At 36.8% G+C, this 26,079-nt stretch overlaps 1 protein-coding gene, 1 long non-coding RNA gene and 1 other non-coding gene across 5 annotated transcripts; 2 read left to right on the forward strand and 1 right to left on the reverse strand.

Moving 5' to 3' along the window:
- Positions 1-6,293: 6,293 nt before the first annotated feature.
- LOC140010100 (uncharacterized) lies at positions 6,294-13,529 on the reverse strand. Its single transcript, XR_011817350.1, has 2 exons — positions 6,730-13,529; positions 6,294-6,640 (listed from the first exon to the last, which is right to left on the reverse strand). It is a non-coding gene; the product is annotated as an uncharacterized lncRNA (long non-coding RNA).
- A 2,038-nt stretch (positions 13,530-15,567) lies between these two features.
- Positions 15,568-24,578, forward strand: LOC113699689 (origin of replication complex subunit 1A-like). 3 transcript variants are annotated; one of them, XM_072056434.1, is made up of 16 exons: positions 15,572-16,461; positions 16,568-16,703; positions 17,149-17,301; positions 17,397-17,549; positions 17,648-17,799; positions 17,876-17,975; positions 18,085-18,207; positions 18,285-18,446; positions 18,561-18,618; positions 18,717-18,895; positions 19,005-19,113; positions 21,539-21,609; positions 22,050-22,145; positions 22,853-22,929; positions 23,483-23,566; positions 24,238-24,578. In XM_072056434.1, the coding sequence occupies exons 1-16, from the start codon at positions 15,689-15,691 to the stop codon at positions 24,299-24,301; spliced, it is 2,490 nt and encodes an 829-aa protein (XP_071912535.1). In that variant the 5' UTR covers positions 15,572-15,688; the 3' UTR covers positions 24,302-24,578. The 3 variants fall into 3 exon arrangements, with proteins under 3 accessions (XP_071912536.1, XP_071912535.1, XP_071912534.1); XM_072056433.1 differs by having other exon boundaries at positions 19,005-19,119; positions 24,238-24,485; XM_072056435.1 differs by lacking the exons at positions 22,853-22,929; positions 23,483-23,566; positions 24,238-24,578 and adding an exon at positions 22,264-22,439 and having other exon boundaries at positions 15,568-16,461; positions 19,005-19,119.
- Positions 17,209-17,286, forward strand: LOC113700280 (small nucleolar RNA snoR28). Its single transcript, XR_011817974.1, has one exon. It is a non-coding gene; the product is annotated as a small nucleolar RNA snoR28 (small nucleolar RNA).
- Positions 24,579-26,079: the final 1,501 nt, after the last annotated feature.

The raw sequence follows: 26,079 nt of genomic DNA on the forward strand, positions 1-26,079 counted from the left end.
CTTGAAGAACACTCATTTTAATTTTACAAATACAAGAGTTTTTACCAAAATAGTTTCTCTAGGTATACCACAATCTAAGGCCAAGAACTTTTTCATTTGGGAAAGTTTGGGTCTTTTATAGGTGCAGGAAAAAAAAGGAGAAATAAAGCTCCAAAAATCAAAAACAGAGTTGCTGAAAATTAGCCGTTAGACACTATGACTGGTAGTTCAGTCAGCCTAAAGGAGTTCAGGTGGTCTAATGGAGTTCAACAAGTAGTTCGGCAGGCCTAATTTCTCCTAAAAGCATTTTCCATTTTTTGCTTCAATACTACTACAGTAACTTCGGTCATATCCTACAGTAACTTCGCATGGCTGAATACTATAGTGCCACTGTTCATTACTATAGTACGACTATTCATTACTACAGTACCACTATTCACTGTTATAGTACTTTTTTCCAATTATTCTGATTTTTCTTCTTTTCTTCAATTGTTCTCAACTCCTTTTTCTCAACAGCTTTTCTTGATATAATTGAGATTTAGATCAAAATTTAAATCTCTAATTTCTATACTCTACCTCATTGATACTTTGGAGCTTTCTTCATCTCTTTTTATCTTCATTCTTTGGTGGAATACTAGAATAAAGACTTTCTTGATCTTGTTTGATACAAACATAATTTCTTATTCATTTGCCACCTTTCTGTGTATTGTTTCACTATGATTTTTGGGATGGCCAAACATGCATCCACAGTTTCATTTCAATTTCATTACATGCTCACTTCTTCTCCAATCATATTTATACTTTGACATTCTCTTCTTTGATCCATTTAGAGCATCCTACTTGATGAGTTCTAAATTTGAGTTCACTTCATCTAACAAATCACTTAATTGAACTATTAGTATTTCACATCATTATTTATTATTCATCAAAACAAGAGCTCATCTAGACCATGTGGTCTTCACTTTTTTACTTACATTTTTTTGAAAATGTTGTCTCTTATCACTCAAAAACTCACATTTTGGTGATCTATTCCTTTTTTGGCTCTCTCAATTGACAAAAATTCAAGTATTTTAGTTGCTCTAATTGGAAAACCAAAAATAACTCATATATTAATTCTTATGATGTTGTTTGATAATTAGGTTTCAACCTCAAAAATGGGTTTCATGCTTAATCACACCTGTGTATATATTCTTTGTTTAAGTCCAATTGGAATTAATCGATGGGTATGACAGTTTCATTCTATGAGTTTTATGCTTGACTAATTTCTAAAAGTTTATTATCTTGATTGTCCATCATTTTCATTTTAGCATAAAAGAAAATTGGGAACGTTTGTTGAAAAAAAATAAAAGAAAATTGGGAAAGAGGAAATTTACAAAAATCTTCTCTTCTTCCTTGTTGCCTTCATTCTCATCCAGTCACCTTTTAAACTCTCCTCCTCTCTCTCCTCACCTTTTACTCTACGCTTCTTCTCTCTTTTCAACCCTCCCTTCCATCTCTCACCTATCTTCTCAATCAATCTATATATGATCTCTTTCCATATAAATTCCTCCTATGAACCACCTGGTAGCGACTTTGTTGTGGTAAAAGCAATGGTTAAGCAACAAGCAGAATAAAAACTTAGTTATTGATGATATGATGAGGTTTTTTATATATTTGATGGGGTTCAAGTACCAAAATTTTGTTAGATCTAAGATGAATTAGGTGAAAATAGTGTTCCCACGTCCATGGTTTTTTATATTTTTCTCCAAATTCAATTTTTCAAAAAATGTTTATGACATAAAATTAGAAAAATGATGTATTTCTAATGGGTTTTGAATGTTAATGAGGGCTATTGTGTTTTTTTTCATTTGAAGACCAAATTTTGACATTTAGAATTACATATATGGATTCTATTCAAAGGAAATTATTTGAAAGACTACCTTGAGCTGTTAAGGACTATAATGGAGTTGTTACTAGTAGCTAGAATTCCACATCAATGGCTAATGTACGGTTAGAAGTTAAGAGCATGATTTACTTATTTAGGGCTAGGTTAGAAGTGAAGAGTGTGATTTACTTATTCAGGGTCTTGGTAAAAGAATGAAGATAAGAGGAAATGGAAAAAAGAAAAAGGAAAATTTGAAAAATGACAAAGAAGATGATAAATTCTAAAAACTCATTCCACAAGCATGTAATACCTAACAGCCTTTGAGTTTTGAATAAAACCCATTCTTATTCATTAGTTAATGATGGTAATAGTGGTAATGATTGTGGAATTCAGACCAAATGGTTATTTGTTAATGTGCAAAATTTTGCTGGATATTGTCCTTTTTCTATAAAGAAATGGCATGCATGACTATGAAACAGAAAAAATGATTTCTTTTTTGGTTGTAGAGATGATGACCGTTAATGTAGTAGTGTTGGTCAGTAAATTGGTTCTCGATTGCTTAAGAATTAGCTTATAATAAATCTTCCCATTTCACAGTGGCATGTTTAATTATTTTTATCAAAGTTTTATTTTTTGGGTTCAAACTAAATCAAATTTTTTTTTTGGTAATGCTTTACTTAGTAGCTAAAGAATTTTATGAAGAAGAATATACTAACAAAAAATGATCATTGTTTGAGTTTAAATATGGGTGAATTTCAGTTTAGACCTCAAAATAGGCCAAAATTTTAATTCAGCCCTTGAAAGTGTGCAAGTTCCAATCCAATTAAGTCGTGCAGCCTAGAAATCTTGCTCCAAAATCCAAATAAACTCTTCCATACTCATGTCTAGTTAATAATGTTGACCAAACTTTAGTGGTACACAAAAATATTATCAAGCCCTTAAAAGTGTGCAAGTTCCAATCCAATTAAGTCGTGCAGCCTAGAAATCTTGCTCCAAAATCCAAATAAACTCTTCCATACTCATGTCTAGTTAATAATGTTGACCAAACTTTAGTGGTACACAAAAATATTATCAATTTTTTTAGGGATTTTAGAGTAATTAACCTCCCAAGTAAACGAGCACAAAAGGACAAAATACCGCCATTCTAATTCGATTTAGGTAACCATGGTCTATTGATTAACGTTAAAGTCTTAAAATTATCCCCCTTTCCCCTAACCTTTTGTTTATAATATTTTATCCTATTTAGCTCACTTAAGTAAGAAGTGAATTATTTTAAAGTCCTAAAAATTAGATAAAATTTCATTCTTATCACTAAATTTTTGTTAAATGGTATTAACCAAGCATGAATTGATGAAAGGACTCAAGGTTCGAATTTGAAGGGTTTAATTTGGGTAAATTCCCTTTTGACCCCCTAAACTACACCCTGTTTCCCACTTCAATCTTTAAACTTCTAAATGGGACACTTAAGTCTCCAAACTACTGAATCCATCCCAATTAAGTAAAATCATTTACGGATTCCACAGGATCATCAGGGTTTTTCGAGCGTGCAAAACAAGCGCCACTGACCAAGGACGGGGATGAAAATTCAGAGAAAAGATATAAAAAATAAATAAATTTATTTAGCACAAAGGATGGAAACTTTCCCTCCTTTTATCAAGCACAATCGGGTCATATAATTGACCCGATCCAATTCATAAGCTGCGGAAGAGATGTGCTCTAATAAAAAAGAAAGCAATTGGCTGAATATCGAAATGAGGGGTAAGAACTAAATGGTCGAGAGCTTTTGGAAATCTGAAGATAAGAAAGAAGACAAAGGAGAGATGGTTAGGGACACATGCAACTGTGGAAAACAAGCATTGATGATGACATCATGGACAAATTTAAACCCAGGAAGAAGGTATTGTCGATGTCCAAATTACAGGGTGATTCCATTTCCATTATATCTGTTTGCACTTCTTCCCCTATGGTTTTGATTTGTATGTAATGCACCTAAGTAAACTTGTATTTACTCTCTCAACGGTGTTGTTAATGTAGGAATCAGGGGGATGCAGGTATTGGGATTGGGTGGGTCCTGAGATATGTCAAAGGTCGAAGGATATAATCCCTGGACTGATAAGAACAAAATACAAATTGGAGTCTGAGATTGAGAGGTTGCAAGAGAACTCAAAGCTACAAGAAGCAAAACTAAGAAGGCTGAAGATGTACTTGTTTCTTCACTGGGTTGTTGCTGTTGTATGGATCCTTTTGTTCAACTCTGGGCCATGAAGGTCATCATTAGAGTTTGACAAGAAAATGTCCATGTATGTGGGAAAAGAAGCAACGGTGTAGTAGAGTGCAACATGCAATGCAAGGCACAATGGTGCTATGTAATTGGGATGGAAAAGATGTAATTTTGTCTCTCTGTATAAGCTGCGGTTTCTGGTGTAATGTAGCTATGCTTGAAGAAGCACTAGGAGCTGACATGCTCTTTTGTTGGAACTTTAGGGACCTAAGTGTCCCTATCTAATGAAGTTTTGGGATTGAACCATCCGTTTTTGTATAGTTGAGGGACTAAAGTGTCCCAACTTATTGAATTACTTTTGGCAGTAAACATTAAACCTGTAAACATATGTAACACCATCAACTGTTTGACACAATAGATGCAATCGAAAATGGACTGAATTTGATCATTTAAGAAGAAGGCATTGATAGGGTGCATTTTAGTGGGGTATTTTGGGCATTATTGCACAATTATTTGACTAAATATTTTCATTAATTGGGTGGATTCTACTGATATTTTGTTTTGATGCTAACTGCAAGAATTGGTACTAAAAAGTGCTTGAAATCGAAATTTAGAAGATTCGTCGCACGGGAGCCACTTCAAGTACTGGGGTCCGCTCGAGAAGCTGAAGAAACTTAATTGTAATAGGTATTATTTTATTCTATTTTGAGGGAGTCTTGTTTTAATTTTGGAAAAATAACAATTTTCCGGAGGGGAAAAATCCCTTCTTGGAACTTCGGTTGACAACAGAGGCCAGAGTTAACCTTTCGTCTGGCTTAGGTTTTCTTTTCGGGTTTTTTTTCATTGGGAAGAGGGGAGGAGCCGCAGCTTTGAAAAAACCATCTGAGGAGACAAGAGCCTCCATTCTTGACTTTGTATTGCTTTTCGTCTTTCGTTGACTTCAGATTTCTTGGGCTTTTCCAATTGCATTGACCAAATAGGGAAATTAAACAATTGAAACCCAATCTCTCGTATGTTTTGTGAGGAAAGAAAGAAAGCAACGAGGAGCCGCAATTGTGGACCTTTGGAAATGCTTTTCATTCTGGCTTTGACCGAAGGAAATTGAAAGTGCATGCTCTCTGTACGATTAGCTTTGGAAATCAATTGAAAGCAACCATAATCAATTGTTTCTTTTTCTTTTTTCGGTTGACCGAAGTGAACGAGGGTCAATTTCTTCCGTTTGCTTTGATTAAAGAATCGACGGCTTCCTCCAGCTTTGCCCGCATGGCCTGTACTCTAATTATGGGGAACTAAACCCCTAATTCTAGTCAAGGGGACAACTGATGATTTGGCTCGGCAATTACTGTGAGATCGAATTTATTTTAACTGTTTCCTCCATTTATTAATATTTATATGTTTCCCGCTTTTAATTGTTATAACTCTTGTGTATGATTGATTAGTGCGCAATAATTAATTATTCATATAAGCTATTTTACTAAATAGGGATAATTGAATCCGTAATTGTTCATTATCTTTATCTCAGTAGCAACTGGCGTAATTGAGTTTATGTCAGGGGAACATACAATCTAACTTAAACAAACCCTCGTAGCGTGTTTGTTAGTTAGGATTGGGCCTTTCTAATTATTAATGCAATCTAGAAATTAAATCCTACAGTCGTACCTAAGGTTTTTTTTGGGTTAGAAGAATAGCTAACGGTCGTACCTTAGCTATCGATAAATTAAGAAAGGGTTAGTTGTTTATCGCGTGCATGACAACTATAACTACTCTATTAATAAATGTTGGAATTATTTTTGAATCAATGATCAGTTGCATGAACCATTTCTGAAGTGCACCATTGGCTAGAGTTTCTCTTAGTTATTTCTTTTAATTAATTATTTTCTGCATTTAATTTGTTTAGTTGGCATTTAATCCCAAAAACCCCCCTATAAATCTCGATTTGAAAAGAAACAAATTTCTTGCTAGTCCCTGAGGAGACGACCCTGCTTGCCACTGTCTACTAGTTAGTGAATTCAGTTAAATAATTAATTCAAGTATATCGGATTAAACAAACTCTTCGGGAACAGGGTGAATCAAGTAACCAATTGCACACCTAGAGTCCCTGCTCCAGTACTCGAATTGATTATTGACTGCTTTAAGTGGTAGTTAGGTTTTATTTATTATCATTGCACAGGTTCAGCACCTGTCAGGCATGTTTAGCCTTACACCAAAAGATCAGAAGTTTCACAAATATACAAAACAACAGCTAGAATTTCTTGGCATTTACAATATCATTTGCCATTTACAAAACATAATGTGAACGATTTATAGCAACAGAAATTCACAAAACCCAGCTAAACATAGAGTTGTACATTGCCATTGCTAGTTGAATGATTCACGTGACCTGCTGCTGCTTGCAATGTAAACAGATTTACACACATGTTCCCCCTCCAAGTGAAAGGGGTTGGTTGAAGTCGTCCGCTGACACGGCTAGTTGAACCGAACTCTTCTGTCTGCCTATCATCAATGTATGAGTCTAATGGTTTCATTGTTATCCCTGGACTGTGTCAATAAAATTTGTCACCAGTATTGGAGTTCAACTGCATGTCAGGAGATAAGAAGTAGTTAATAGGAGAGTGAACATATTCCCATCTCACACAGCAACAAATGCAAATTTCAAAGCACTTACATGTCCAGATTCAGTTCTCTTTGAAGCTGTCTCATATGGGTTAATCAGAGAATCAATCGCAGCTCTGTTGAGTCCAAATTCTCCAGTCATGTCTAGTGAGTTTCTAAAGGTCCATTACCTCAACTTGCAACCTTTCTTTGAATGGTCAGATTTCCTGCAAAATGAGCATTTTCTTGTGCCCTTGACTGGTTGTTCTCCACCAATTTTCTGTTCAGTCTGACTTTGAGGAGCAGCTGTGCAGCTCTCTTGTGTACTTAATTGAGTGACATTAGCAGTACTTGGACCAGTACTAGTATGCCTTGTTTCATTTCTGATGGCATCTGTTTGTTGTGTACTGGTCCCACTAGATTCCTTATCCATATGCCCATCTCCTCCCTTTTCTACTGGACCAGTTTGCTGATTTTTTTCAGGACAGCTCCTTCTATTATGGCCGTATTTCTTGCACAGACTACAACTTATCTTAGTGCCAACCTTGCTAACTTTGTGAGGTTTAGATGGATTCACACATGACTACCTATTCCTATCTTCATCTGGTCCCTTTTTCCTTACCTTTTTGGCCTTCCAGGTGATTTCCCATATTTTGGAAGCTTCATTGGTGGTAAATCTACTGGGGCTCATAGATTAGGACCATTGATTAGATTCAACACAGGTTCATAACTCTTCATGTATGTACTCTTCCAATAGAAGGGGGCCACATTTTTTTCTGATTTGTCACGTCTCCTATTAAAAGCAGCAACTACATGGCCATATGGGATTCCCCTCAGTTGCCATTTTCTACAAGTGCAGGTCTTGCTCCCTAAATCAACGACAAACTGGTCACCAAAATGACAGCATATCTGATACTTCATTGTGCCAGCATAATAGCAGATGCACATGCATTGCTCTTTCTTGGCCTTCTCAAGAATGTCAAAAATTGCTGGACATAAGAGATCTAACCAATAAAAGGGCAAATTAGATATTGAACATAGTGTAACTTTAAAAATGATGATAAAAAACAGTAAGCAAGTAGCTTAACCTTCATGCTTGGACATTGCCTTTCTATTCTTCTCCATTCTCTTCAACAAATATAAGTAAATAGTTTGCAACATGCCTATGATAGGCAGTGATCATGCCTTTAAAATAACTGAATTAAAAGATTCACACATATTATTAACCAATATATCGCAATCCAATCCAGTCTTGAAATGAGCCCTAAACCAAGTATTGGGGTCCTTTTCATCCAACCATGTATATGCATCCTTTGATTCTTGCTTCATCATCTCTATTTCTGCTTTGAACTGAGTCATATATGAAGCCCTTGCACATCTTCAAAGCCTATCTTTAAGAGTAAGACCTCTATGCATTTGCTTGAAGTTAGTATAAAGGTGTTGGACACAACACCTATGCTCAGCTTCTGGAAGTTTGTCCCTAACAGCCTAAACTATACCCTTTGCAACACAACACAACAATCACATATGCCACACTAATATCAATAGTTTAACATAAATAGTTAATGGATAACAAATTAATAAATACTACCTTCTGTTTGTCAGTCATAATGCACCATGTACTAGAGTCTGAAATTTGTAAATCTTGTACAAGCAATCCTAAAGACCAACTCCAGTTATCATAATTCTCTACCCCAACAACTGACAAAGCCAACGGAAACATTTTGTTATCACCATCCATTCTAACTGCTAATAAAAGCTGCCCATCATATGGACCTTTTAGGAAGCAACTATCTAACCCAATCCACTATCTACAGCCAGCTAAAAAACCTCTCTTTATTGGTTCTAAGCGCATATACAGCCTTCTAAACCTAGAAACACCATCTTCATCTATATCAGTCTTAACAAACACAGTAAATCCCGGATTTGCCCTCCTCAATTCACCACAAATGTTTCCAACATGGTGTACTGTTTGTCATGGAACCCCTGAATAGTGTCTCTCACTTTTCTAAGTGTTCTATACCCTTACTTAAGGCTAAAATCAATATTTAACTCCTCAATTACTTTGGTCATCAACTCATGCACTGTCATAGATGACACTTTCCTTACCTCATCAACAAATAGTTTGCTAGCCAACCTAGATGTCATTTTTTATTGTGGAACACTCTTCCACAAGTGTGCTCATCACTAAGTGCTTTTATTTGAAAGGTGTTTTCATCTTGCATTTTAGACCCAAATAGCTGCTAGTCACAATTTCTGCATTTCAGTCTCACCCTACGTGTGTCATTTTTCTTGAAACACACATCTCTCCCATCCATTATTGCTTGGATTCTTACAGCCAACCTGAATGTAATGACTGATGTGAACTTCTGACCAACTTCAAACTTTGGTTTCTTCATGTCTGTTAACTGGAAATTTAGGCCTCCTTGTTTTACTATTCCCATCTTCATCAGATTCACTTTGACTCCTCAATTCAAATGAATCATCCAAGTCATATTCTGATTCAATGTCATCAATATTAATCATATCAGGGTCATCACAACAGTTAATTTTAATGGGTGGGTCTCTCTTCCTTCTTGGCTTTTTCTTTCTTTGCTCACTACAATGAGAAGGACCAGGTTTATTGCAATGCGAAGGGCCAGCTTCATGTGCACCTAGGTCTACTCCAATAGTTTGACCAATTTTGATGGCTTCATCTAATACGTCATTGTCTCCCCCTGGATCCTCATAGTCTGAATCTGCCATCTTCTTATCAACATTGACTCCATTTTCTTCCTCTTCTTGTCTGGCAATATCACATGATATTTCCCCTACACCACCTTCATTGCTGGCTGCCTTTTGTGCATTTTCATTGCAATTTTTACATTCATTTTCTTCTCTGACTTGTGCATTTAAAGCTTCATCATAACCTTCAACATCTTTTTGTTCCTTTGCAGCATCACTCCTATTATCAGCTTTCTCTTCTACCAAATGTCGTGCCCCATTTTTTTGAGATAAGAATAAAAGATGAGTTTAAAAAAAATGGCTTTTGATTCAATTTTTGATTGGAAAATGACTTTTTGATTTAAAAAGAAAATGAAAAATATGAGTCTAAATGGGACTTGAAAATGTGACGATTTGACCCAAAATATAGTTTAAAAAGGGTTATTTGAATTAAAAATCGGAATCGCCACTTGGTATAGAGTTAAGGTGTACCAAGTCACCTAAAAGTGAATTTTTAAAGAAAAGTAGAAAACTCTTTTCAAACGAACCCCAAGTCTACGAAAATCAGAGAAAAAGATTCGGGAGTCACATTTGAAGAAAGAGAAGGCAAGGATAAGAATCCAAGGCACCATTTCAACCTAGCCAAGGCTAGTTGCGTGATTTAGTCAAAGATTTTCTTATATTACCCTTAAGATTTATCACATTTGGATGTACTATATGAATGCATACCCTAGACCTAAGAGGGTGTCAGGGGGGTTCGAAATGTATCTTCAAAGCTTACTTGGTACCAATCACATTAATTGTGACGCCCAATAAAGACTTTTCGAAAAAATCACGAATAATGCAAGTCATGAGACTCGAAAGAAAGGAAAAGTAAAGAAAATAATAATATACAAATGTGTATGACCTAAAGGAATGCATCATAATGGGTGCGGGGGACTAATGTTCGTGACTCAATTTTCCCTTTAATAGAGGGAATACGAGTGTGCTAAGGCTAGAAAGCCAAACTCGTCAATATCCCATACTCAAGGGGTTTTTTCTAGTCTAACCAAGCAAATGTACTAACCTAGGTTTAATACTTAGATGAAACGCAAGTCTAATGTCATGTTTCATACAAAGGGGTAAGTAATATACATATGAGGGAAAATATGGGGGAAGGGATATACGTAGAAGGAGGGATGTCATGCAAAAAAATGATAAAAGACCCTAAAAAGTGAAAACATGCATGAGATGGAGTGATTTTATCACACAATCATGATCTAACGCTCGAGGGGCTCCTAAGGGTCTAGCATTGGACTAGCCCTTTTACTAATACTCTCTCACAAGCATTGGACTTGTGAGGGCTCGAGGGGAAAACCATGACTAGCATTGGACTAGCCACGGTAACGTGCATTCATCCACACAATCAGATACAATATTAAAACAAATAGACATGCAAAACACATAGTTTCACATAGCACGTAACACATAAGCATGCTTGTCTAGATGCAGAATCCTAGGGAAACGATTAAACACATAGGCATATAGGCACACACAAGCACATAGCACACAAGCCCTATCTATTACAAAAGGGGATGCCTACTACAGTCTAAAGGGGAGATAAAATAAATAAATAATTAAAATAAATAAATCTTTAACTATTACAAATTTGGCATCCAAGTGCCTTTCAAATGAGCAAAATTGAACTACAATAAATATTCAAAACTAAAGCCAATAAGTAAGTAAATGATAAAGATAAAACACTTTCAACAGGCATGCAATTAAACACATAAAGTCATATAGGGCATGTAGGATCCAATAAAGTGAGAAATAAGGGATAAAACGTACCTCCCTTGAGGTGGGGCCCTAATTGAATGAAATCACTTATTTACCCTCCAAAATAAAAGAAAAGGTCAAGGCATCTCAAATAATCACGTTTATACGAAATTGAATCATTAAATGCATTCAAATGCCTAAACAGTCCATATTCACAAGATTAGGATCCAATTGAAAGGAAAAAGAAAGTTCAAGGGGGGCAATTTGATTGATTTTTTAATTATTTGGGCCATAGTATAACAAAAAGGAACTTGGGGGGTTAAAGTGTAATTTTTAGAATTACTTTCCATGCATGCTACGAAGAAACAAATTCTCATCTCTGGTTTCCCTTTCTCTGCAGCTTACTGTGTTTCATTACCAACCCAAACATTACCAACAAACATCGACTTTTGAATCAAACGATCACAAGACACTCCCCCAATCATCAACCAAGCCAAATATTACATTTGTGTTGCAAGACCGAATGAGAAAAATCTGGTTTAGTGATTGCTAGAAAAACAAAGTGCAGCAGTAGTTTTCGTAACAGCAAAACAAGAAAATGCAGCAACAATCTTTAACTCTTGTTTGAAATGCCAAAAACAAAACGTTCAAGAAATCATGCTTAAGCTCAGACCCTGAAACAAACAAGATGCCAAACATGCTATGAATCAAACACTCATCAGAGAAAACGCATGCCAAGCTGAAGTTTTCCTTCCCACAACACTTTGTCTTCGACTTCAGCATATAGGAAACAACCATGAATAGCTTGCTGAAGCCTCCAACTTCAACTCTTAAAGACATCAAATTCCAAATCAGAAAATGAAAACCAAATGCGTGGTTAATATTCGGGTCCCTCCCAATTCAAAATGTATTCGCAAGGAAATAAACTTCTGCACTGATTTGCTTTTTTTTTTAACTTTGCAGGTGACCTGATAGCATGTGATAATCTTAACCAGAAAAACAATCTCAAATATTTAACAAGCTTCCTAAACTCATCACTGAAATATAACATTGAATGCACAAACGAAGGAAAAAAATCTGAGCAAAGGAGGAATTCATCAGACCCCAGATTCATTCATTAGTTTCAAAACTAATGACTTTCCAAACACAGCTTTAACACCAGATGTTGTTCATGGCATTTCACTCAAGCATAGACAACAAAAAACAAGCAAGTCAAACGAGTCATAGCTTCAGCAAAACGAATACGTGAAAATGACAGCCACTACAACCCAAAGTAAAACACATGAATTGGTCAAACGTTGCTGCAACAGATTTGAGCAAGCCGAGAGTTGCAAACCTGTTGCATTAGAAGCTCAATCTATTTCTAAGAATCCAGAGCTACCCAACTACGATAAAGGATCTCACGAACAGGGGCATAAGGCCATATTCATCAGAAATCAGCAATAACATCATGTTCATCAGAAATCAGCAACAACAAATCACAACCAAGAATAAACGAACTAGAAAGCTGCAGATCCTTACACAAATATCACCAGATCTTCACAAAATGGTATGAAAATGACAGGAAGAAAGGCTGGAGTTACCTACAAATGTCGGTGAAATAAAGCAAACGTGAAATATGTCCGAAAAATGCATGCAAATTCCAGAAATGAGATTGAGAATGCCGGCGCCGCAGAACTTCAGCGCTGATGAAGTCGTCACCTTGGCTCCTGATTTGGCTATCTTCCTATGGTTTTCCCTTCAAAATTTCTGAATGAAAAACACTCCCATCACATTGTAGATGTTCCAGATTACCCTAAATCTCCAATAAGGAGCCAAATCCATAGAAAAAATTGCCTCCAAAGACAACAGAAAATCAGCCTGGATAGCAGATTTTCTGGAAAATTTTCTCTTCCCGCCGCCGCTCTTTCCCCTCGTTTTTCTCAGTTTTCTCCTCTAACTCTTCCCAGATCTAACTCTCTCCCTCTCTTATTTTGGTTTTCTTCCCTATCCCAGAAAGCTCTCTAGTTTCCCCGGGCTCCTTTCTTCTTCGTGTTCCCTTTTCGCAAACCTCAGCCGAAGCCTCCCTCTTTACTTCGGTCCTCCTGTTTTTCCCTCAACCAAAGACGAAAGCCCTCTGTTCTTTTCCTTCCCTTTTTCGTTTCCTATGTAGCTCCTCCGAAAGCTTCTCCCTCAGTTTTTTCTTTTTCCTTCTGCTTTTTCTTCCTCCTTCAGTCCAACGCTTTTTCTTTGTTTTCGTTCCTTTTCCCCGCAGCTTCTCTCTTTTCACCGTTTTCCCTCCTTCCGGGTCTCTAACTCAGCCGCCCTACTGTTTTTCTTTCTGTCAACCTCAGCCCTCCTCCTTTCTAGTTTCTCTCAGCCGTCCTTAGATGCTCCCTTAGTTCTCTGCTGTTATCTTTCTTTTCCCGTCGTTCTCCTTTTTGCCCCCCTTTTTCTCAGCCGCCCCTTCTTCCTTTTATAACAAACAAAACACTAAACCCTCCTCTAAAGGGTTCTGATGGAAGCCAAGTCATTAGCCTTGTAGATCATCCGATGGTGAACAAAAACAAGGAGTTGTTGTGCCTGCTTGAAATGTTATATGAAGAAATAGGCGCGGATCCTGTGTAGCTCGGGTGCATGAGCCTGTTTCCTTTTTTTTTCGGCATTTTCATTTTTTCATTTTTCTCTTTTTCTTTTGTTTTTCTGAAATTTAATATGAAGACAAAATAAACCAGAACAAAATAAAATAAAATAAAAATTAAAACCCTAGAATTGAAACAAATAAACCCATTAAATTAATTAAACAAATAAAATTAAAAGATCAAAAATTTGGTGTCTACACCAAAATTTCAGTTTCAGTCGCTTTGCTATTCACGTCTTCATATTCTGGTTCATCTTCAGCAGCAACACTATAAAAATCCTCACTTTTTTGTTCAACATCAGCACATTTTCCTTGCTTGCCTGCAGTTTTTGGTGCTATTTCTGGCCCATTACTACTGTCTAAATCTTTAGAAAACAGATTCGGTACTCTCGGTGTCCAGTTGCTACTGCACCCTTTTGTAGTGTCTAAATTTACTGGATGAATGTCAATATTTTCTCTACCATCTTTTTCCACTTCATCAGGGTCTATACCTTTTTCTATGATTATAACATCACTGTCTCTATCCCTTTCGGCTTCATCTCCCTTAGCTTGACTTAAGGGTGCTACAGCCTGTGGATAACCTTGTGAGAAAACTCTAAGAAACACTTCTGCCACCCTATGTGGTGGTAATATGTTCACCATCATCTCACAATCCCTATCACACATACAAAAGACCAAGCCTGTATCCAATGTCATCCCTGGTAGCAGATAATACCACCCAAAACCATCTTCTACATCATACCCAAGTCTCTCTTCACATTTGTCTAGAGCTACTAATGACCACATTTTTGGGTTGCATCTACCTATAAAATCAACCATTCCCCCTATATACTGCTTGTTAGGAGAGTCTGTGAAGGTCCCTTGATGGTGTATCTTTAAGGAGAAAGGTTCAGGCCAAATTCCACTATCACCATTTCCTGGTTCAAAGAAAAATTTTTTTAATTCAATAATTAATTTTTTGACACCTTTTACAGTGAATCGGGGACCACAATGTCTTTAATACAAGGAACATTAGGGTTTGGACAAGATAAACATTGACTTAAAAAAGACCCCAAATCATTTTCAAGCCCATACATTCGACATTAAACAATTTTGTCTACCATAATTTATCACTAACATATAACATATAGAGGTCAATCTGGCCCTTTTTACATTCCACAATATCACTACTAAACCTAACCGACAACAATCAAATAACCCAACTACTATATACGCTATTATCCAACAAGCAAACAATGACCGTAATATCATTTCTCTTACTGGGGGCGGCCTTTCTCTTCTTGTTCTTCAATGGCAACCTCATTTCTCCATCAAACCCTCTTCAATGGCGATCTTGAATTTTCCATGTTTACAATAAATTTCATCTCTGACTCACGGTCACTATCATTTCAAGGGTATAGACTAGTAGAAATTTGATAATGTATTGTTCACACCTTTTTTCTCTCTCTCTCTCTGTGTTCAAATCCAAGGTGAAGACGGCAGAAACAAAAACAAAGCTGTTTCGACTTATTTTTCTTTTGCCCTTATACCTAACGGGTGGCTATTTTAGTTTTCATGACTTATCTAATCTCACTAACGGCGCTTGTTTTGCACGCTCGAAGAACCCTGATGATTCTGTGGAGTCCGTCAACGATTTTACTTAATTGGGACGGATTCAGTAGTTTGGGGACTTAAGTGTCTCATTTACAAGTTTAGGGATTAAAGTGAAAAACAGAGTATAGTTTAGGGGGTCAAAAGGAAATTTACCCGGTTTAATTTGGTATCAAAGACAGAGAAAGAGGATCCAAGGCATTTTAAAAAACGCGGGAAAGCCAAGCCAAGCTGCAAATTCCCGCCATTTCATGTTACTATTTCCGCCCCCAACTAAGCAAAACACCAAAAACAAATACAAAGTCCACGCCTGCTACCGCCGCCGCCGCAGCAGCCACCGGTTTCCTCCTGAAATAGAGCTCCCATGGCTGAAACTCCAAAGAAAAGATCCAAACAAACCCCTGAGCACCAACAGCATGATCTATCTTCCTCAAATGCCATTACAATCCCTGCAACCCCAGTAGCCCTAGACCCCACCCCTGTCCGCCGATCTTCCCGCCTTTACACCAACCCAACAGCGGCCACTGCTCCACCTCCTCCACCACCACGTTTCACCCGCCGTAAATCCCTCAATTTCACAACCACCACCCCCACCCCCACCCCCACCCCCAAAACCCCCAAGAAACCAGCTCCCCAAAGTCAGGAAGATGCTGCTAAGCAGATTTCGCCTATATCCCCCGATCGATATGAAACTAGGAGAAAAAGAAAATTAGATGAAGAAAAGAATGCGGGTCTTGCGAAAAATAAGGATTTGAAAGGGGGGAAGAAAAGGGTTTATTATAGAAAAGTGGTTTATGATGGGGGTGAGTTTTCTATAGGGGATGATGTCTATGTGAAGAGGAGAGACAATGCTGAATCGGATAATGAGGATCCTGAAGTGGAGGAGTGTGTGATGTGCTTTAAGGCTGGGAGGGCGGTGATGATTGAGTGTGATGAATGCTTGGGGGGATTTCATCTCAAATGTTTGAAACCACCTTTAAAGGAGGTTCCAGAGGGGGATTGGATTTGCAGGTTCTGCGAGGCAACAAAGTTGGGGAAAAATGTTGAATTGCCTGTGCCACCTGCAGGGAAGAAGAGGGCTAGGACTGCTAAGGAGAAGTTGCTTTCGAGTGATTTGTGGGCAGCCCATATTGAAAGGTTTGGAAAACACTTTTCCAACCAATGTTATGTTTTGATGATTATGCCTCAACTGGTTAATGATTCCTGATTACGTTTACACTGGTGATTTTTGAATATCGCATAGTATGTGGAAGGAAGTGGATGGTACTTATTGGTTTCGGTCTCGATGGTATATTATTCCTGAGGAGACTGCTGCTGGGAGACAGCCACACAATTTAAGGAGGGAGCTTTACAGGACTAACGAATTTGCTGATGTTGAGGTAGTAACTGCAATCCCCTAATTCACCGTATAGGTTCACTTTTTCCAGATGCAATTGCTTATGCTTTCATGATAGCGGACTGCATATTTATAGATGTTGGAGAAGAACAGGTTTATGCCATGATTTTTGCATAATGTTTTGCATAGTCCCAAAGTGTTGCTCAGTATTGTATGCTGTGTTTCTTTTTTGTAATGCTTGGATAACTGTATATTGCATTGTTAATTACCATTGTGTACTGAGACTGTTTCTTTTATGCACATAGAACCTGGTAAAGAGCAGTTTGTGGGCATTTCATGGAATGTAACAATTGTTTTATGAGATTAAACAAAGGCTGTTGAGAGTCTGGATTTCTCTAACTATGAAGGCATCATGTTTCTAAGGGGTTCTTTTAGGACACATGGAATTTTCTGTGTTGACATTGACTCTGTAGTACTTGTTTCTCTAGATGGAATCTATCATTAGGCATTGTTATGTTATGAACCCTAAAGATTTTAGCAAGGCTGCTGATGAAGGAGACGACATTTTCCTGTGTGAATATGAGTATGATGTATGTTGGCACAGTTTCAAACGCATTGCAGAAATCTCAAATAATGAAGAGGTAAGTGTTCCTAAACTCTGAACAACATAATTGGGGATGGTAATGCTTTTGCATTGGACTTGATTGAGACTGATATATGCTTTTATGATTAATAGGATGCTGAAGAGGATGAAAGTGATAAGGACTGGAATTCTTGCGAAATTACGGGCTCTGATTCTGAAGATGACACAGACTATAAAAAAGAGAAGATTAATGGCTCCCAGCGTGGACCCTCATTTGGTCCCTCATTTGGTCATTCATTGGCTGCTGTATGATCTTTCTTTTTTTTTTTTTTTTATAAATCTCCTAAGTACTTATTGGTAATGGCATCTAGTTGAAGCTGATAGGCTGTTTTAAACTCTCTCAGAACTTGCGGAAGGGGCAATTTTTTGGACTTCAAAAGATTGGGGCAAAGAAAATACCAGAACACACAAGATGCCACAAACAAACAGAAATTGGAAAAGCAAAAGCTATGCTTCTACTGGCATGCTTACCTAAGTCTCCACCTTGTAGGAATAAGTGAGGATGATTGCAGTATATTGTTTATTTCTTGTGATTCTTTGGTTATCAAAAGATGACAGGTCATTCGATGTAGAGAAATGGAAGAAATAACTGCATTTATCAAAGGAGCTGTATCTGATGGTCAATGCCTCGGAAAATGTCTTTATATTCATGGAGTTCCTGGAACTGGGAAGGTAAGATCTAGTAGCTATTATTGCAACAACAGTCATATTGTTTCTAGACAACACATTAAAGTTAGCCACATAATGGTATAAACTTATTCTTGTTGTTGCCAACCAACAGACAATGACTGTCCTTGCAGTAATGAGGACCCTAAAAATCGAAGTTGATTCTGGGAATATCAAGCCTTATTGCTTCGTTGAGATCAATGGTCTAAAGCTAGCCTCACCTGAAAATATCTACAGAGTAAGGTTTTTGGCGTTTAATTTATTTAGGACATTCATCTATTGCCTGATGACATTCTCTTCTTTAATTATCTTCAGGTAATCTATGAAGCTTTAACTGGACACAGAGTTAGTTGGAAAAAGGCTCTACACTTATTGAATGAGCGATTCTCAAATGGGACGAATTGGGAAGAAGAAAATAACAAGCCTTGCATCCTACTCATAGATGAACTTGATCTTTTAGTAACCAGAAATCAATCGGTAATTGGCAGGAGATTTAAGATTAGCTACGTTAACATCTGCTTTCTACAAAATTTAGAAAATTTTTTCACCCATAACCACCTTGTTTTTCCTGTCTTGGCTTGTAAATCACAGGTTTTGTACAACATTCTTGATTGGCCTACCAAGCCACATTCCAAACTAATTGTGATAGGTAAACACCCACATTCTTGATTGGTTCAACATGGCAGGCACAATTTGATGATAACAAAAGAATGGGACTTTATTTCTGCATTTTGAATATCATTCCAGGTATAGCAAATACCATGGATCTTCCTGAAAAGTTGCTTCCACGCATCTCGAGTCGGATGGGCATACAGAGGCTTTGCTTTGGGCCCTATAACTACCAGCAGCTTCAAGAAATCATATCTAGTCGCCTCAAAGGAATTGATGCTTTTGAAAAACCAGCAATTGAATTTGCTTCTAGAAAGGTTTTTTTTTTTCTCTTTTTATAAATGAATTATGTTTATGTGTACCTCATAAAGAGTTCACCTGCTTTGAAGCTTTCATTACTATTGGTGTTTATGTTTCTAAATTTAGGTTGCTGCTGTCTCTGGTGATGCTCGCCGTGCACTGGAGATATGTAGGCGAGCGGCAGAACTTGCAGATTATCGCTTAAGAAAATCACAATCACTTAATGATTCTGCTGGTACAAGTGAGACCTCTTAGATGTTGCTTTCATCAATCTGAAGATATTTTAATTAGAATGCATGTCAATCCAGCATCGGATGAAGAATTGTACCAATAGAGAAAAAGGAATACCAACTTATTGGCTCTTGTGCTTCTCATTTTCAGTTAAGAAGAATCTGCATAAGAAATACCCTTGAACTATTTCATGTAATTTGGCAATAAATCTTTTCCATTTTTGTTTTCATCAAATGAATCGACAATTTCTAAGCACTTTACAATATCCAGATAGACTGCTATGAATTGCATGGGCATGTGCTATCCCGGTTCAGAATGATCCGTGAAAGGACATATATAGTCCATATAACCTGTAATCAGATCTGAAAATAAAGCATTTCATGGTAGATTGTGTTGCAAAAATTTTATGGCATGAAATTCAGTAATATTGCTTATTCTTTCTCTAATCCAAAATTGATGAAGCCAAAGTTTTAGTGTCCTTGAAGTTTCTGCAAGATATCATGGTTATGCAAGTATTGCCATTTTTCATCTTTCAGCATTTACTTATATCATCGAGTATGAGAGGCAAGATAAGAGCAGGCTGGCCTTCTATTCAACTTTTGGTAAATAAAAGAATTTAAGACAACAATTTGTGAAATGATGGACTTGGTATTGGCCCACATAAAGTACTTTCTGACTCCTATTTTTTATTTTTACAATGTTAATATTGTAAAGATTTCTAGAAATGCTGGCTAATTCCTTAGAATGTAGATGTGTAAAGTTTTAGTTTGGTTACAGAAACTTATTAGGCTAAAATGCTGGGAAAAGAGAGTCAACGATGAAAAATTTGCTTCAGGATTTGTGGAGACATATAGGAAAAGAATTTAGACATTGATGAAACTTCTGCCTGTTCTACCTCTATCTATGTGGCTAGATAAGTGAAGTGATGTTTATAGTACTTGTCGAAAGACCTGGGGACATTGACAGCACAGTAACATGGCTGGTATTATGTGTATTTTGTGACACCTTTTCATCAGAGGCAGGCAATTTATTTGAAGATTAATAGTGATAAGTTGCACACTTAGAATTGGTGATGTGATAATATTTAGGACAAAAAGACATCAATAATCTCGTTTTCTGCAACAGATGGCTTTAAGATATCAGGTCTGCACCTCTCTTTAGATATACCAAATTGGATGTCCAATAGCTTCTTATGGCATCTAAGCCTCACATGATTTGGTGAACCATTTGCTACCTGATGCTGTAGTCAGAAGTACAGTTTTACACTAAAATCAGTTTCTGTTCTTTTTGAAAGAGAAAAAGTACAGTTTAATCCACAATGTGAAAGTAGTAAAAGTACCTGTAGTTACTGCAGTTTTATTAATGATTTTGCAGTTTTAAGTTCTCACGTTTAAGATATTTAAATCCTGCTTATTTGTTCCACGCCAGAAAAATGTGGATTCACAGTTTCTTTGTGAACTTATCAGGTTTCAATGAATCAAAACAGGCACTAATATAGGGTTAAGGCAGTCAATTCAAAAGTTAAACATATTTCATACTATAAAATTTGTTTCAAAGTAACTAACCATTTAGTGACCTTGTTCTCATGATCTTGTCGTCTGACATTTTCTTTCAAGTCATCCCAAGTAAACCAATTTGTGGGGCTTTTTGGTATTACTGCTCATGCAAACCCTAATAAGGCTTCTAAGCATCACAATGAAGGTTGATACATTTACCATTAGCTGTCAATTCTTTTGACGAACTTAAATTTTGTGTAAATTGAAGAAAGGTAATTTGCATCCCTTAAACATTTAAAAAAAAAAAATCAAAGCCATATCATCGGGATATTTGAAATGAAGCAAGCGATGTATGAAAAGTTAACAAAAAAGTCTTTGTATGGAGCTGTAATGACACCATATGCTGGTATTACAGTTTTCCTTTTGATCTATCTCTACACCTTCTCGCAACTAGCTAATGAACTGTTAACATCGACCACCAGCTTTGTGAAGATAGATTCTGTCAGCTAGCAGGTGCCAAAGGATTAAGTTAACTACCTTACCTTACAGCTTTATAGCTGTAAGCTTCAGTGAGGACATTGAAGAACTAATTATTGTGATCTACACTGTCTTTTCTGTTGCACAACATCTACTGTCCCTTCTTGATGATTGATATAATATACATACATATGTATATATGGTCTTCATTTATAGCACCTAATGATGAAAAAACCTGGCTTTGCTGAAATAAGCAGGCAATTTTACCCCCGTTCCTTTAGAAATTTTGGGGTTCAGGATGTACATTGTGCATTGTCCCCTGTTCTGCCTGGTATGCTAATGTTGGTGATGAATAACTAGAACTTCAAATGTGTAGAATTCATTTCATTAAGAACTATGCCTGGTCCTTAAAAACTTGTGCTCAGATGACGAACCTGCATGATGCCATTTGTTCAGGAAGAAGTCTTGTTGGTGTGGCAGATGTAGAAGCAGCAATAAAGGAAATGTTCCAGGCTCCTCATATTCAAGTAAGTATACAACTGTGAAGTATCACGTGAACACTACTCCATTACAGTTCTTAGAGGAATACATCAGTGATGTCAAGGAAATGCTGTGCCGCTGTCTTGAGGGTGGATCCAAGTATTTGATGGTACTAGTTCCCTGACAGGGCTTGAGTAATCAAGTTATGGATACTAATGAAGTCTGTTTTGATTGAAATGCAACTTGATACAGCTGGCTTAATATTAGATGTGGTCATAAAAGGCCAAAATTTTCTTCCTTTTTTTTTTGAGGCTGGGAAGGGAGTTCTGCCTTTGTATTCTTTAGATCATTAAGTGGTCCATATTTCTTTGATGTTCACTTATTAACTGCAGTTTTCTTTTTATAGCTAGTCTATACATTACTTACTGGAGAACCACCATATACACTGCTCATACAGGCATTATTTATGTATTGACTTCGTTCGCAGGTAATGAAAAGTTGTTCCAAACTGAGCAAAATATTCTTGGCAGCAATGGTGCATGAACTGTACAAAACTGGAATGGGTGAAACCAGCTTTGAAAAGGTTATATGGACCCTTTCATTCTTTGATTTTTATTCTTCTTAGAATGATGGTTATGAATACAGCAGTACTAGTATTGTTGTTGTTAGAGTTGATGTTGTTATTACTATCATTTTTGTAGTCTTACTCCTTGCTGCTGTGCTACCATCTGAATGCCTGAGTTATGCATCTTCACATGGTTGCAAGCTGCCAATTGCTTCCTTGGCACATACAGCGCTATCATATTTTGTTTGTCTTATCTATTACTTTTTCTATTACCACAAGATAGTAGATACAACTTGCTGTTTCTTTGTGATTTATTTTTGATTCCGCCAAACTGTCCTTGGGATTTCTTTTTCCTTCTTTGTTTTTGGATGTGGCACCAGGAGTTGGGGAAAGGGGATGGGGGATTTAGCTTTTTCGGGCTGTTAGGGTAGCTTGACTATATTGTTTGGTATGAAATCTGATATTCTGCATCCAGCCTCCAGCTGCTGCTGAGAGGTTGTTGAATGTTAGTTGATGCCACAGCAGCAGCTGGAAAGTAAAAGATTACATTCAGTGTCATTCAAAAATTGAATCTTCCCATTTTTATCAGGTTTTACTGTTTCTGTTTTGTGTTGACTTTTCTTTTAAGTTTTTAAAGATTTTTTTTAAATTATATTCTGTGGGAGAGGCTATAATATTATATTGCTCTTCAGCATAATGTCCGTAAATGCTTGCTGTATATGCAGTTGGCAATGACAGTTTCATGCCTGTGTACAAGCAACGGTGAAGCATTTCCAGGATTTGACACACTCTTTAGAGTTGGGTAAGATGCGTAAATAGTTGTATTTCCTTCAATCATGTGAACCAAAGTATATTGTCAGCCATATTCTTGTAGACCTTGTATTGAAATGACTTCATTTATGTGCTCAAAGACACGAAATAAGTGTGACATTTGTGTCGTTGCCATGTATGCACTTACTAATTAGCAAAGAAGATTTAGACCGAATTTGAAGTTCTAATGTGCCCCAGAGTTAAAGTTGAGGAATTTTCTTTTCACTCCTTGTGTTTGATATTGGATCTAAAAAGGATTTCTTTGTTTTTGTTCCTTTCTTCTGTAGTTGAAAAATCAAAGACCTTTTTTCCGTGTTACCTTGATCATTCAGAGGCTTATTGTTATTGATAACATAAGAGTGTCTCTGTACATTGCTGGAATTTGCATCTTCGTTTCATTTTAGTGAGCATCGAATTCTCCATTAGAAAATTATAGATGGTGAAAAAACTTGAGCTGACATGTAGTGAGGTAATCTATGTGTGTTGAGTCCATGTCAGATGAATTTAAAACCTATTTACCTCTAGTGTTTCTAATATTGTGGCAGATGTAAGCTTGGGGAATGTCGAATTATATTATGTGAAGCGGGAGTCAGACACAAATTGCAAAAATTGCAACTCAATTTCCCAAGGTCAGTCATCACCAAGCCCTTTGTTTTAACTGAATAATCATTATTCCTCTGAGCTTACTTTCCCAACTTTAACAAGTTTCAATTAACTGCTGTCTGATACTGTGCTTGTGGCATCCAGAGGTCTTGAAAAAAAGTGTAATCCAGTTTTACTAATTAGGGTGTCTAAGAGCCAAAGGCAGAAAACTTTGTCAGCTTGGTCAATACTTGTGATTTTAGTTGAAGACGTATGTTCAATGCCACATCATTGCAAATCAAAATACCGGCCATCAAATGGATAAATGGATTGACTGGTGCTGACATAGGATATCATTTTGTTACCATTCAGTTAGATGACTCTCCTGCATAGCATCTCTTGAAGCTGGCAATTGTAGAAAAGAAATAAAAATAAAAACCGAATTTAGGTGTGTGGGAGACTACATGACAGGTCGACAGTTACGTTGTCTATGCCTCTGATTTGATATTTAGTTTGTGTAACAAAAATTTAAGATGACAAATATAATTGGCCTCATTCAGGATGGAACTAGTATAATGGTCCAAAGTTTGTGCCTGCAACATTTCAATTTTTCATATACAATGAATATATGTGCCTGCAGCATTCCACTTTTTTGCATCTGAATATTATGTACATTGAAACTAGATTACAGTCCTGATGTTTCTGTTGAATTTTGCAGTGATGATGTGACTTTTGCCCTCAAAGACAGCAAAGACCTACCATGGTTGGCTAAATACCTGTAATCACAAATAGTGAGATGCTAATGCATTCTTTCCCGCTTGTGTACTACAGATTTATTCTTTTTACGTTTTCTAAAACCCTCTCAATTTTGCAAATTCATTTTTATTTTGGGATCTAAATCCCTGTTATGATTGTAGAAGTGGGATTATAATTATCGGCCTTCCACATGGCAAGGCACTTATCAGATGTGCACTTCTTAGTTTTGATAGGCATTTATATATGCTTTTTCCTGCAAATGACTAAACTTTTTATATCGAATTGATGAGTATTTAGTTGCAATGAATTTTAGCGTCAGTGCATGGGTGTTTCTTGAAATATTTTAACGGAACTTTATCATAGATGTTTCTGAAAAAATATACGGGTGGGGAACCGTTGCTACAGGGATAGGGTGGCAAGGATGGAAATGTGAGGTGTTTTCTGGTGTTTGGATTGGGTACTTATTGTTTATCTAGATCTGTTTTATAGAAACTAGTGTTTATGTAGCACCTTGCCTGCATTAGCACCTTTGATGTCTTCGCTATATCCATGATACACGGTTTATCTTTAAAGAAAGGGAAATAAGACTCCCATGTCTGTAGTCTTTCAGGTGGACAAGGCTTCTGGACCATCTAAGTAATGCCAAGAAGCTTTTCTGTATTTTTGCCATCACAGCACTTGTGCTGCATGGAGTCCAAGTTCTACTTGAGCTAACAATTTCCTGTGTCATCTGTATCCATTATGATATTAGGCACAATGCAAATTTCAGATCCTTTTATTCTCAATAATCTTTAGCACGTCCAAGGAGAGGTTTTGAATTTGAACCTTTAGAACTTTAGTGTTAGTATGTGTTTTTGCACTCAAAATGTCAATGCAAGTTTGTTTCTAATCTTTTCCAAAGTGAAACCATACTTGTCTCGCTGTTAGGAAATTCTGTTATGACACTGGGGATACCCAAGTAATTATCAAAGGTCATTTGTCGATTCCTAGACCAGAAGAGAAGATTAGGCTCTGAGTCTGAGCATGTGGGTACGTGTTCTTGGAGAAGAACATCTTTCATTTCTCTAGGTTGATAGATAGGCCAAACCTTAGGTAAAAATTGTCTAGAACACTTTTTGCTGTATTTATAGAACGTTCTCCACAACTAAAGAACAAAATTAGGTCATCTGCAATCATGCAGTGTGAGATGACAGGCCCAATCTTTAAAGGCTCCCATTTTTCTGGCTCGCTGCTTCTGTCATACATATGGAAATATACATATGGAGAAATGGACCCCCCTTGTCTGATTACCCTAAAAAGAATTATCCATTTAGAGGGACAGGTTCAACGGGATTATTAAGAAGTCAAAAGGGATTAAATCGTATTTTTATATTTTAAGAGAAGGGGAAGTCAAAAGGGATTAAATCGTATTTTTATATTTTAAGAGAAGGGGATAGGTTCAACGAGATGACTAACATGTCAAAGGAATCTAAATACTTTTGAACCAAATATGTGCACTAAAGGACCCGGTGAATTTGAAAGGTTAAGAATTTCTAGTGTTTGATATTTGACAAGAAGATTTGATCTCCCAACCAACATCCCAATAGGAACTTAAAGACCCTCTTGATGGACACTAGACCAATGGTTCAAGTTAAGGCCTCATGAAACTCCATTCAAATTTGTCATAAGCATTTTCCAGGTTTATTTTTAAAGCACAATTTCCTATTTTTCTCTCTCTTTGCTAGGAATCTTTTTCAACACTTAACGCAGCAGGAAACACATTAAACAAAAATGTAGAACTCATTTTACTCGTGATCATGAGAGT

This window comes from Coffea arabica, chromosome 7c, assembly GCF_036785885.1.
Source record: "Coffea arabica cultivar ET-39 chromosome 7c, Coffea Arabica ET-39 HiFi, whole genome shotgun sequence".
Lineage (NCBI taxonomy): Eukaryota > Viridiplantae > Streptophyta > Magnoliopsida > Gentianales > Rubiaceae > Coffea > Coffea arabica.

Bases quoted from the DNA above. Each gene is read 5' to 3' on its own strand.
- LOC113699689 (XM_072056433.1), top strand. From the start codon at position 15,689: ATGGCTGAAACTCCAAAGAAAAGATCCAAACAAACCCCTGAGCACCAA. The intron at 16,704-17,148 runs GTAGTAACTGCA...TTGTTTCTCTAG, and splicing joins ACGAATTTGCTGATGTTGAG to ATGGAATCTATCATTAGGCA. The intron at 19,120-21,538 runs GTGAGACCTCTT...CCATTTGTTCAG, and splicing joins TAATGATTCTGCTGGTACAA to GAAGAAGTCTTGTTGGTGTG.